We start from the raw sequence: 14,849 nt of genomic DNA on the forward strand, positions 1-14,849 counted from the left end.
ATTAGAATATGTAGTTCCCAAGAAGCATAATTTTTAAAAAAGTACATATGAAGATGAGAAGAGGTGAGTGAAACGTACTGTTAGGCCTAATTTGCCATTAATATTTGGGTATTTCACTACGTAGGTTTACTGCATATTTCGTACCCTCTAGTAATGTTGCACAACATATGTAAAACATAGACCGCAGTGTTGCACATTGTCGCAAATATACAAGATTCAACCGGGATAATGTCGGTTCTCCCCATTGACCTTGATATAGTGTCCATAGTTTGCAACACTGCGGCACCAGGCTTTGCTATCTTTTTCTTTCTTACTAGTACTTTTAAATTTTGTATTACTTAATATATAGTGCCATTTCAGGAAAATACATTTTATTGTAAGTGGCAACACTGTTTATGGATGGCAACAGGAGCATTTCCTTACTCCTTTGTGGTATTATTAAGTTTCTAACGTTTCATTCCGATTGCTCTAGCCATTTTCAAGATATTCAGTTTCAAGTTGCATACTGCCCATTATATGCTATTGTTTACTCTTCAAGTTCCAGGACTCTTAGCTCCTCTCCATATCGTCCATAGCACCTTAAACTTTGGTGATCTCTACATCTCATCGTGCTATCTCAGATACGCTATATCTCCATGGATTTGCGCAACAACAGGGTTGAAAAAAAAAACGTTTTTTTAAAAAAAAAATCAAAAAGAAAGTTTTTTATGTTTAAAACATGTTTTTTTTTGTTTAAAACGTTTAAAACAAAGTACTTTGTTTTAAACAAAAAAAAAAAAACATGTTTAAAATGTTTATTTTGTTTAAAACAATAATCTAAATACGCATATATATTACATTTTTACACTCTTAGGTATTGCTTGCCATCTATATTCAACCGCTAGATTAAATTTCGGGAACTTCCCTAATCCTGATCCGCCCAGATGTTCAATTCCGAAGAAAGAAGTCAGGATTTTCCTGATCTCCGTTCACGGAATATGTAGTTTAGTTTCTTTGTGTTACGTTCTACTGGTCGTCTGCATTCTTAATCTTTAAACGCCCATTGACGCAACTGCTGTGGAGGGCTTTAAATCTCAATGGCTCAGTCTTAAACCTTGGTACCAATTTATTCCTGAAAGATGCAGCTTTGCTGGTGTGCATTTTATGTATAGGGGAGGAGGGTAAATATCTTTTTTTTCCAACAGTTTTTTTGGGGGCCATTCCCCCTCTTGGGGGATAGATTCATAAAAATTGTTACATGAAGCAATGAAGTAGGCCACTACATGGTAATATCGCGTATTTGTACTTCTTGCTTATATGGGGGGAAAGGGAGGGGGCAAAGTTAGCCAATTTATGGAGTTTAAGTTTTTGACGTAAATTACATTTATTTTTACAACAAACATCAATAGCTCAATCCTTAATTAAGCTAGAAAGATGATTTGGTACCAAAGTATTTTTGAGGGATGAAGCTTTCCGTCAGTTGCATTTTATGTATATAGGGGGTACGTATGTACGGCCATGAAAGGGAGGATGAAGTTCGTTTTCTTAATTTTTCATCAAATTTTTTTCATCAGGTTTTAGCGGGTATTTCTTCCCCCTTTGTGGTACATCCATAAAAATTGGTATGTGAAGCAATGAAATAGTCCCCTACATGATAGTAACCTGTATGTGTACTTGTTGTTTATAGAGGAAGAGGGGGTCAAATTTGGTTAATTTACATTCATTTTCGGGACGGTCCCATATAACACAAGATATATTTCACTGAAGTGGTCTAGAAGCATAATTCTTGTTCGTATACATGATGTGTGCACCAAAAATGATTTGCATATGGACGTGGTACTAGTGGGGGAGGGGAGAGAATGTCTACTTCAATGAATGTTTTCTGCGCATATATAATATTCCTACATAAAACGAATTCATTACGCAATGGCAGCAATGGCTACCATTTCTTACATTATTGTCACAAGTATGTGGCCTACATATTCATCATTTTGCCAGCGTAGAGTGGCTGCAAGGGTTGCCAGGGCCCCGCAAAGTCAATATTTTCATATTTTTAATGATTTTTTTGTCTGTTCTTTTTCTACGAATACGGCGGGAATTTCACGAATGTTACCTCATTGGAATTTGTGGTCTATAAGCTTTCCAATGGTGTATAACTCATGACTGTGATAATTAGGGAGGTCACCAGAGCCCCGAACGTGAGAGTCTACCATTTTGTTAAAATCCCTGGCGGGCGTCTAGAGTTAATTGTGTTGTTATGCCGTAGACATTAATCATTATTAGCTACTCATGTTGCAGATAGAGATGTATCTTGAAAACTGTTTAGTTAAAATATGTCATTTGCTCCTTGTATGCTAGTCACTGCTCTTTTCTATGAGTTGTATTGTATTTGTCAGAGCATTTCTTCTAGCTTATGATGTGAGAACTCTTCATTATTATGGAAATGATGGTGAACAAAAAATACCCAAGTTTTGAATTTGTGAATTTGGATCTTAGAATAGTGTAACTGTTATAGTGTGTTTAACCTCCGTTATTCTTGGAAATTAAGAAATGTTGAAATACTTCATTTGGATTTCTATTGGTTTAGTTATACGCACATTGATGTGCAGAATTTCGTTCAGTAATTGCTGTTATAATAAGAATATAACTCTGCTTGTAATTTACTCCATGCACAAATCCTGCGGAGGTTGGGTTGTTTGTTAGAAAATTAAATTAACTTACTCAATCTGATATTTTAGTTGTTTTAAACATGTTTAACCACCATCGAAAAAAAAACACGTTTAAAACATTTTGTTTAAAACGTTTAAAACAAACTGAATAAAACAACAGCCCTCGTTTTAAACATGTTTTAAACACTTGTTTTAAACATTTTGTTTTAAACATATCAACCCTGCGCAATAAGCACTCTGACCCTACTTTGTTAGTAAAATTTTGATTTTTGATAACCTATAACAAAGTTCATAGAAAAAATATAACATTTTCCGTATCAAATAAATCATCCGATTAAAAAAAAAAAAAAAAAAAAAAACTCAATGAGTACCCATTTTGTCCCTACATTTTCAACTAAAGTTGAGCAGTTCCTTTCACTGTGTATATACAAATAATACTTACGTTGTCAACACAATTGCCACTGCATCATTTAATATACTTTCTCCAAAGACCAACATGTTAAGAACTGGATCAACATCCAAGGCATGAAAAATGGCAAGAGTTGCAACAGGATCTACAGCTGATATCAAAGAACCAAATGCAAAACTCTCCACAAAGCTAAGACGATACGCTACCTTTGCCTGAAAGACAACAATAATACAAACATTCTTATTCTATATTTCTAACAATAAATAAATACATCTACTGGTAGCACAGAAATAAGTTGTAGTATTTAATAGAAGATTATAATACTAAACGGATTCATAACATAATAGAACATATATATACGAGGGCCGTCCAGAAAGTACAGATCGACTGCGCATCGCGCGCGGCGCCGAACCCCTCACCATTGCGATCGCGTGCGCGGCAGTTAGCTCCTTCCTTCACCTGTGTGGGCTAAGTCTCAATGCTGTGCGTTCACGCTACTTGTTTTGCAGCGATTCAAAATGGTGGCCCCAATCGAAAATTCCGTCAAATGTGAAGTACGGAGTGTCATTCGTTTTCTGAACGTCTATTGAAAAAGTAAAGCCTATTGAAATTTATAGGCAAATAAAGAATGTTTATGGTGATAGTACAATGAACGAGTCATCAGTGGGGAAATGTTGCATTATGTTTAATCAAGGAAGAACCAGCGTGCATGATAAAGATCGGAGTGGAAGGCATCACTTGTCTAAAGTGGGAAATCTTTGGTAATCCTGCTTACAGCCCTGACTTGGTACCGAGTGATTTTCCCTTATTCCTGAAACTTAAGGAATTTTTGGGTGGAAAACAGTTCGCAAACAATGAAGAGCTCAAGCAAACAGTGAAAGCCTGGCTCAAATCTTTGGCGACAGATAAGTGTAACATCGGCATTGAAAAACTGGTCCCACGTTATAACAAATGCCTTGAACTACGGCGATTACATAGAAAGGTAGAGTAAAGTCCTGTGGGTTTGTAAGTAAAGTTTTGTGCTGACTTTTATTTTTTTAAAGATAAGTTTCATAAATCTGCTTGTATGATGAAATGAAGAAATTTAGACTCCTATGAGCATCCTTAAAAAGTTTCTTCTTTGTGCTTACAGCATAATGTTCTTTTGCCCTTCCATTCAATACTTCGTAAATTTTATAAACATAGAAAAGGATAATGCAATAATTATTGATGCGCTATAGCCTTTAATGCAATCCAATTTTATATCAATGTGACTAGTCTTTGGTTAGCTGGTTACTCCGCTCCCAGACCTTCTTGTTTGCTCGGCCTATGGCCTCCCACTCTTAAGCCTACAATTCTATCAAATTTCAAGTTTCTTTCCGTATTTCAACTACCTAAAATATTTTGTACCACAAGAAAGTGTCCATTTAAATAATATGTCCCTTTCTTCATCCCCCCTTTAGACCCCCTACAAACTAAAAATATTCATTTTTCGCAATTGTCCTGTGGGTTAGTTCCGGAAGGCTACAATCATGCCAAATTTCATCATTCTAATCCTGCCGGAAGTGTCTAAACATTTTGCGGAGTAGAAGATGTCCCATATAAATAACAGTTCCCCATAAAACCGCTCTAAAGTTGGAAATTTTCATTTTTAGTGATTTACTTAGGTAACGTTAACGAAAATGATCAAGCATACCGAATTTTAAAGTTTTTATTCCAAGTACCTAAAAGATGAGATTATATGTCCAAACGAGGTCCATTTCTTCATCCCATGTTTAAACCCCATAAAAATTAAAAATATTAACTTTTGGCAATTTGCCTGTGGGTTAGTCCCGGAAAGCTATAATCATGCCAAATTTAATCATTGTAGCCCTAAAGGAAGTGTCCAACAGGGGTGTAGAAGATGCCTCAAATAAAATGAAGATGATTTTTCAATTGCTCACAAAACCCCACTGAAGTTGAAAATTTTAATTTTTAGTGATTTTGTTTAATAATCCTATGGAAAACGTAAAAGCATACCAAATTTCAAGTTTTTATTCCAGTTCAAAGTACCTAAAACATGAGATTATAGGTCCAAAAAGAGCCATTTAAATAACATAGGGAATTTCTTCATCCCACCTTTAGATCTAAAAATTTTTAAAAAATATTCACTTTTGGCAATTTTCCTGTGGGTTAGTCCAGAAAAGTTACAATCATGCCAAATTTCAACTTTCCGCATCAATCGGAAGTACCCGTTCTTTTATGTTAGTAAGTGAGTGAGTTCATGTAGTTTTATACATAGTTAGGATATGAACATATAATAGATAATAATAAGTCGAGTTTATTATATGAAAAACGTTATAAATGATACAACGTAAGATTCTGTGATTTTTTTTTAAATCCCAAGAATAGTGTACATCGTACGCGGTCGATGAAACTCATTCGATTTTAACTAAATCTGAAATGGTAAACTTTCACGAGCTAAATAAACAGTTATATTGTTCATTTTAAGCCTTCACTTTCCCCTATTGTTGTCACTTATGATTTTATTAAAGAGCAAACTCTACTATACGTCGAATTATAACAATACCTATACCTGACTGTTACATATGAAAAGAAATAAACCACAATATTAATTTAATGTTACCAAGATATTTCTGTCAGTTAACGTCTGATGAAGATAACGTTATTAAAACTGTTACGACTTATTTTAATTTTAATAAATAAGTATCTACTCTGGTTAGAAATGTATTAATTATTTCAGTTATGGTTTCAGAGCCAAGATGGATGAAATGAAATCAAATTCAAAACGGTCTTGTGCATCGGTACGTTAAGTCAGAAACCAGAGTGTAATTCACGGTTCAATACGATATTTCTCCACTCTTTCAACTTCATTCACTTCACATATTTAAAATTTAATCGGATATTTCTCCACTCTGAATTTCATTGACTTTACACACTTAAAATTCAATCAGATATTTCTCGACTTTTTAAACTTCATTGACTTCACACATTTAAAATTCAATCGGATATTTCTCCACTCTTTAAATATCATTGACTTCACATACTTAAAATCAATCAGATATTTCTCCACTCTTTAAATATCATTGACTTCACATATTTAAAATTCAATCGGATATTTCTCCACTTTTTAAATTTCATTCACTTCACATATTTAAAATTTAATCGGATATTTCTGCACTCTTTGAATTTCATTGACTTCACACATTTAAAATTCAATCAGATATTTCTCCACTCTTTAAATTTCATTGACTTCACCCATTTAAAATTCAATCGGATATTTCTCCACTTTAAATTTCATTGACTTCACATATTTAAAATTCAACACGATATTTCTCCACTTTTTGAATTTCATTGACTTCACACATTTAAAATTCAATCAGATATTTCTCCATTCTTTGAATTTCATTGACTTTACGTCTTTAGAACGGCCATGGATTCATGACTAAGCGAACATTACCAACCTTATAGATGGTTGTCCAGAAAGTATAGAACGTTTTGGCATGGTTAAATAGAAACAAAAGATATCAGCCATAGTTTTCAAGATACTTGTTATAACGTAGAACCAATTTTTCAATTCCGATGTTATATTCAATGCCGCCAATGATTTGAGTCAGGCTGTTACTGCTTGCTTGAGTTCCTCATCGTTTGCGAACTGTTTCCCACCCAAAAACTCCTTAAGTTTCGGAATAAGTGAAAATCAAACGTGATCAAATGAAAAGTCGGTTTCCTGAATTTTTTCTTCGACTTTTCCTTCAATTCTTTTGTAACAAGTGATGGCTTCCCACTTCGATCTTCATCATGCACGCTGGTCTTTCCTTGATTAATATAATGCATCATTTCCTCACTGATGACTCGTTAATTGCACTATCACCATAAACAGTCTTTATTTGCCTATAAATTTCAATAGGCTTAACTTTTTTCGCATTCAGAAAACGAAGGACACTCCGTACTTCACATTTGGCGGGATTTTTCGATTGGTATCGCCATTTTAAATCGTTGCAAAAACAAGCAGCGTGACCGCACAGCATTGCGATTCGGATCACAATAAGGTGAAGGAAGAAGCTAACTACCAAGCATGCGATCGCAGTCGTGGAGGGGTCGGTGCCGCGCGGGATGCGCAATCGTTTTTTACTTTCTAGACGACCCTCGTATATTAATGAAAGGAGAAAACAAACGGATTCTTAACAGACCAAATCCTCTGTAGGTACCAATTCAATAATTCACAGAGTGAAGAAGTGGACGATTGGACTGGGACTCGAACTGGGACCTTCGGCGGACCGTGCCGATGCGTTAACCGCTAAGTCACCCAGTCCGCAGAACAGTCATACAGTCTTTTATTCTTGAAGTCGGTGCTGAACACTGTATTGTCCAACCACAACAGCTAGGTTGTGGTACAAGCCATGTGGTCTAAGTAAAGAGCACTGACTTCAAGACTGAGAGAGTGTATGGCTGTTCTGGGAAGCGGAGTAGGTGGCATAGTGGTTAATGCATCGGCATGATCTCTGTTCGAGTCCAGATCTAGTCATCCACTTTTTTCACTTTTTCTGTATCATTACCAACGTTATTTTATTCGATTCCACGTACTTCGTTCCCTCCCCTTTCTTGCTCAGTCTGTTCTCTTTTTTCTCATTCTGATCATACCAACCAATTCCTACATCATACATTCGGAAACTGAAAATGACTGCTTTAAAGGATACAGTGTGAAAAAAGTAGGTTATTTATTTCATTTACTATGACTTCACTTTATGTAATCTATACATATAAAAATGAAAGTGACTATGTTTGTGACTTCATACCTCTTGAACCACTCGACCGATCTCGATCAAATATTCAACATAGATGAGGTTCGGACCTGGGATGGTATTTATCATTTCACTTTGACGGTGCAACGTAGGAGAGGGGGAGATAGAGATGATCAAAAACGATCTATATTAGTGCCGAATCCGTAGTTTTCGGGGTCGCTGAGATGAACAGTGACACTTCCGATGCCGTTTAAACTTAAATTCAGCCCTTTATGTCCAAAATGAAATTCTCCCCGTGCGAAGAACGAGTATTTTGCTAATTTGTTCTACATAGTGTGGTGTTTCTTTTCAAACATGCATTTAGAAAGATAAGAAATTGGTGTTAATTAGTTCACAACCCGGATATTTTAGACTTTTATGTAAAGTTTACTTTATCCTCTTTTTGTGTGTGTGTGTGTGTAAAGTTTTATGTTAGTGATATCTCGCTAATGATTTCGTCAACTCGTGATGTCCCGATGAGTTTTCAGCGTTCTTGGGAAGGAAGGAAGGAAGAAGGTACCCCATATAGTACGTTCTCTATCTTGAACATACACAAAGAAATTAAATTCTAAAATGAAAATCTTTCAGTTTAACGTTCCACGATTATACCCTTTAGGTTAAGGGAGATAATGATTAAAGCAAGTGAATGAGATGAAAGAATTGGTGGAATAAGAAAGTGGGAGGAAACGGGAGTACCCCGAGAAAATCCACGGACACGATATTGTCCACTACAAACTTCCTTGGTCGGGAATCGAACCAGGGACTCCGTGCACCAGAAGCCATGCTACCACTACGCCATGTGTCCCCTAAAAGTAAAAATCTTAACGAAAATTTCCATTCAAATTTAAAGCCTGAAATATTTTTTTTTGTCTATCTGTTTCTGGTAACGTCAGCGATGACTGCCATCTGTGCGATTAATAATATGCTTTCAGAAAAAGAACTAAGGATAATACTTTTAAAACATGTTTTTCGTACGCATGAATTAAGATCATAATCCTAACATAGATGCACTTGTTCATGTACTCAATATTATTTTATGAAAAAGTACATACCAAACCTAGCAAGTACACTCCACCTCCTATCACCAATGCTGAGATCAAGGTTCCCAAAATTGCAAAAACTAAGATAGATCCAATATTTTGAAAGAAGTTACCCTACAAGAAAGAAAGAAAAGAAAAATAAAGCATTTAATAACATTGTCATACACAACTCTTAAAGCAACATTACACATCGTTACTTTACTTACTTCACTAACACTGCTTACAAAATGAACTCAAGGAAATATAATGTATATGACGCAACTTTATCATTTTTATTTTCTAATTTTCTTTTAGGGTTTTAATACGAGGAGTGATCAGAAAGTACGGTTACAAAGCCTGCAGTAAAACATGTATATATTATTTCATACAACCAATACAGCCAACACAGTACATACATTAGCTTATTTTTCGATATAGTCTCCATATCGGTTGAGGCATTTCTCGTATCGTGGGATGAGTTTGAAGATTCTTTCCTGGTAAAAATCCTGTCCTTATGTGTTCAGCCACATTGTCACGAAGTGTTTCCCTCCTCGTCTGAAGCGAAGCGACGGTCTCCGAGGTGCTCCTTGAAGTGCAGGAGCAGGTAACGTGAATCAGCTCCCCCACGCGAGCTGTGTTCACATCTGTTGATGCCATGCTGGGTCGGTCACTGCGCGTGTCGTCGGTAATATTTTCTCTACCAGTCGTAAACTTTTGAAATCATTCTGCACATTCTGACGATACATTACAGTCTCTCTGTAATCCTCTACCAGCTGATTGTGAATTTTAGCCGCGGTTACATGTTTTGCCCACAGAATCGAATATCTGAGCGGACTTCTTCGCAAGACCAATTTCAAAACGAATCGCCATTTATGTTTACCTACAATTAGCGCCTGAAACTGCACAGTTGCCAGCTCCATGTATTACAATTACCGCACACTCCTCATTCCCTTATAACAGACGAAAGTCCAAAAATATCAGTCTTGTAACCTTAATTTCTGATTCGCCCTCGTAATTTTATAAAACACTCAAGTTTTATATTCTTTTGTCTTTACACATGCAAGCAAACTACATTTTCCACTAACCTTATACAAAAGATAAGAAGTTATACGTCAAATATAGCAGAATTCGACAACTATAATACGTGATTACTGAGATAAATTATAATACGCAATTTACAGAGGGCTATTGGAAAAGTCCTCAACTTTCTTCCAAGAAACAATAGTAGTAGCTGTTAATTTCGTAAAGTCTGTTTAACATGAGATCCTAGAATAAAAGCTCTGATTTTAGATATTTCATATTTTTATCTTAGCATTTTTTATTTTATTTCTTTACTGTCCAATTAAATATAAGCACATTTCTTTCTGCCTCTTGTGAGTACGAAAATATTGGAAAATGCATACTTGAACCACACTTTTATTGTTAGGTCATATTTTGGGCCCAAAATCATATAAAAGTATATTTTAGATCTATTTTGGTCGAATTTCATTTATTGCTCAGAAATATATGTGTGAATATTGGCAATGGTATTATTTGAAACTTCCTTAGAAATATTTGATTTTGTGTAACAGGATTTGAAGCAATACTGTACAATGTGACATGGTGAAAGTGGTTGACCTGGAGCAGCGTCAACTTTGAAAACGAAATTAACACTCAATACTTATATTTAGCACTACGTGATGTTAAAGTTAACATTTTTGTATTATTATTATTATTATTATTATTATTATTATTATTATTATTATTATTATTATTATTATTATTACCTATCTACCTTACTTACTTACTTACCTAACTTTATTTATTTTTAAATAAAAGAGTATGGTATAATCATAAAATGTCTCTTCAATCTCTGTTTTCCTTTTATCATTAATTTCCAATAAATTTATCAATTTTTTTGTACAACACTTGAACTACATTCACGTTAATTAGATTCAACTAGATCTTCCTTTCTTGTACAATAAGATCACTAATAATAAGATGAACCATATTTTTCTTTCTTCCGAAGTACACTAATATTTATTCAAACTCAACATTTCCACATAAAATGAAAAAAAAAAAGTAAGGTATAGAAATAATTCACATGCCTCCTTCTACTATGTTAAAGGGCCTATCCGGTTTGCCATAAGGACCAGATTGCATCATGTGATCAGGTCAAAAGTTGCATGCTAAATCGAGTCTGGAGATTCCAAACCCAGATGTGAGATATTTCACAAGCACGCAATCTCCGCATGGGTCTCCCTAGGTAATTCGCAGAAGATGCGTATACTTTATCATTATTATTGATTTTACTCAAACAACTTGACTTTTATGTTTTATTCATATTTACCTTACGTGTTATACATTGTTTTCAAGCTCTTCATTGTGTCTTTGCAATAAGCTTTCAATTAGCCATTTCCTTTTGAGATATATGGACGAATTCATTTCTTTAATAATTGATTTTCCATTGACATTAATGTTAGTTTCGTTCTTTTTGACTATATTCCACCAATTTTAGGACAATTTGCTTTTGAGATATAGAATCTACATAGTTTCTTCTACATTTGAGCTGAATTTCATCCATCTCCCCCAAAGTCTGTTCACATCATTGCAACCAGGTAGACCCTTTAAAATTCATTTTAAATAATTTCTTTATGGACGCTGCCTACCATAAATAATTAGTAAAGGGATTTACAAATCCAACAAAAGCAACCATTTCAAGCATAAGCCTTATGTAGAAGTATATTCCCGAAATGCGACCACAAACCAGTTTCCATATGTTACCTTGTGTAAGTTATATCCTGATTCAAATATAATTGGAGGGAGAAGCACAAGGAAAAATGCTGTTGGCGAAAACGATTCTTCTTTCTGAAATGTTAAAGAGATACCAATAAATAATCACACCTTACATTGTGCTAGTTTTCAAATAAGCTACAATATTTGTCTCTACATAAGTTAAAAAAAGCATACAATATCAAAAATACACCAATTTCATTGAAATGTTGAAATGAAATGAAATTTATAAGTTTTACGTCCCACGATTATGCCGGCTAGGCTAAAGGAGACGGTGAAGATGAGAAATGAATGAAATGGTGGAATGAAGAAAGTGGGAGAAAACGGGAGAACCCCGAGGAAACCCATGCACACGATGTTTGTTCACCACAAAGTTCACTTGGCGGGAGCAAAGTTTGAACCCAAGACTTTATGCGCCAGAGATGAACGCTCTACCACTGAGCCACCGCGGTCCTTATTGAAATGTTAGTAGATATTCTGCTAATATCATAGTATTACGAGCGGTGATGATATTTAATGAGAAAGCAAAAAAGGCAAAAAATATATATTAGGTTCTACTAATATTTCAGACACCTAAGGCTTGTTCTTGACAGTCGAAAGAAAAAGAAAGAATGGGCTTTTGTGTATGTTTTAAGCTTCCGCCTTCTCGTTCTTACAGCAAACACTTTTTTCTTACTACTTTTTTTTCCCACAGGCCTTCCTATAACCCAAACTTCTTACTGCACAAAATTTTAATCGTACTTTTACTTTTAGTTCTAAAGATGGATGCAGCTTAAGTTATTCAACATATCAGTAGAATTTCTACAAACATGGGGATAAATCAGATGTTATTAGTAACAGTTATTCAGTGCCTGGTCTTACGTAATCAATATTAAAATGTACGTGAAAGTGACTTTCTTATGCATCTTCCTGGCGCTCCGCACTCTGTGTATCTATTCAATTGTTATACAATTATACCAACTGGTTACATTTTTCGCCCTATAAATGATATAATACTACAGCGTGACCAAGATAAAAGGGGCCCCATGTGTTATAACTCGTTTATTGTAAATACAGATTACAGAATAGTAAATTATTATGGAGAACAACGTACTTAACATTCACTAGGTCAGTAGTTGACAAGAGTTGCTGAAAATGTCCACTATGAACTTCGATACACGACTCAGCACGTCTCAACATGTTTCTGGAAACTTTTGTCAATTCATTTGGTGTGATTTCCGCAATCGCACTGCGAATGTTTGTTTTCAACTCTTCGATTGTATGCGGATTGTTACTGTAGACTTTACCCTTGAAATTATCCCACAAATAATAATCGAAGATATACAGATTGGGAGATCTGGGTGGCCATAAACCTGCGGAAACTGTACGTTTTTCTCCGAAAGCTTCATGGACGTATTACATTGAAAACCGTGAAGTATTCGCCGTATTGTCTTCTTGCTGAAAAATGGCACAGTCTCGTTCTTCCTTCGTTAGCTACGCTGTGAATCATTTTTACAATTCCGTTAGCCTGAAACTGCACACCAAATGCCGATTTTCAAATCATGCAGAGACATGTGTTTCTTGAGACTGTCTGTTGACCAACAGCGTGTGCTTTGAGAGTTCATGTTACCAGCTGAGGTGAAACCATGCTTCATCTATCATGAAGTAAAGATTTGGATCGAGATAACCATCAGCGATATGCATAAGTAAGCATTCACAATAGTGTTGTCGTTGTGCGTAATCCGCTGGTTGTAATGTTTGCATGACCCTTACTTTGCACGCTCGCATATGTAACTGCTTCCACGTGTTTTGGCATGACGTTCGTTTGATGTTTAGTTGGGAAGATAAATGTCTAGCTGATTTCCATGGACTTCTTACCATACTCTCTCTTGAACACGTTCCATAGTTTCCGGCGAACAAACTGTCTTTCCACGGTTACGTTTGGCATTAACGACTGAACCTGTTGCTCTATATTTAGTGATCAATTTTTGCACAACATTTTTTGTAGGAGCAGCTGTCTCTGGATATTTTATCGTGAACCTTTCACTTAACATTTTAAACGATTTACATGCAAAATAAGTTTCAACATTAAACACACTTTGTTCGATTGAAAAAGGTATTCACACACACAACCACCTTCGAACTGACTACTAACAACACAGTACTGATTACTAACAGCCGCTCGACATTACGTGGCCCCGCTCGAGCGCCGCACTAACGTTAACAGATAACAACAATCATAAAGTTGCAAATTTTACGTTCAGTATTACACGGGACCTCTTTTTATCTTGGCCACTCTGTATGTCTGTATGTATATGTATATTGGAAATAAATCCAACAACCAATTTTTTTCAACTATCTAATATTTACTGCAAGTATTCACTCAAAGTAGTCCATGTGTTTGTCCAACTAGAACAAATACCAGTTGTAGTATAAATCGTTTGATCTAAAACATAAGGGAGAAAATAATATGGGCAGTTTTCTCCCTTGCCTAACGGGAGAGGACTAGTTAACATAACGCCATGGTACGCCCGAGACCTTGGTCCAGCCCAATCTTACATTTTCATTCTTTCACTTTATAATTCCGGACATTGTCACATTTACATGACTACACTGTTACGTATTTTTCAATTAGTTGCTTCTGCTAAGAGTTGCAAAAAGATGAGATTTCTTGTATAACAAAAGCACATTATGATTATAAGTAATATGTACCGTCGATTATCTTCAAACTACACGAAATGTAAACGTACTTTACAGTGTGGTTATGTTTAAGGGTTATACTTGAAATTTTAACTGAGGTGTATTGCGAGAGGTTTTGTATTTTAACTTAACCAACTTTTTTCTATACTTCTGATAGAAGAGTTACATAACATTAATTAATTTTGGTAATTCTAGGCATGAATACAAAGATACAAGTCTTAAAAGTGTGACTCACTTAATGTTTTTGATTAGTTATGTGCTGTTTGAGAATTGTCTTATGTGTTGAGATATTTTTGGCAGTTGACAGAGTTTTTAACTGCGTTTTTTATTCCAGTTACTGTTCCACAACAGTTATTTGAGGCGCAATTTTAGCACAAGTACTTAATATCGTGGAGATTACAGAGAAGTTTGTTATTTGATGAAACTATTATTTTTTTTAACTTTTAAGTTGATTGATTGATTGATTTTGAGTTTTACGTCCCGTTCAGCAGCGAGGCTATATGAGACGTGGACCTACTGATTAACGTGGAATCCGAACCACATGAGCTCCCGCCGGGAA

The 14,849-nt window shown here is 35.3% G+C and overlaps 1 protein-coding gene across 1 annotated transcript in view; it reads right to left on the bottom strand.

Moving 5' to 3' along the window:
- Nhe1 (Na[+]/H[+] hydrogen exchanger 1) overlaps positions 1-14,849 on the bottom strand; it is an 84,195-nt gene that overhangs the window by 56,194 nt on the left and 13,152 nt on the right. Inside the window, exons 5-7 of the mRNA XM_081747138.1 lie at positions 11,603-11,686; positions 8,873-8,974; positions 3,091-3,269 (exon numbers count right to left, since the gene is read on the bottom strand). Coding sequence (XP_081603264.1) covers positions 3,091-3,269; positions 8,873-8,974; positions 11,603-11,686 — 365 coding nt within the window. The remainder of the gene's footprint in view (positions 1-3,090; positions 3,270-8,872; positions 8,975-11,602; positions 11,687-14,849) is intronic.

Source organism: Thermobia domestica, chromosome 18 (genome assembly GCF_964235325.1).
Source record: "Thermobia domestica chromosome 18, izTheDome1.hap1.1, whole genome shotgun sequence".
NCBI lineage: Eukaryota > Metazoa > Arthropoda > Insecta > Zygentoma > Lepismatidae > Thermobia > Thermobia domestica.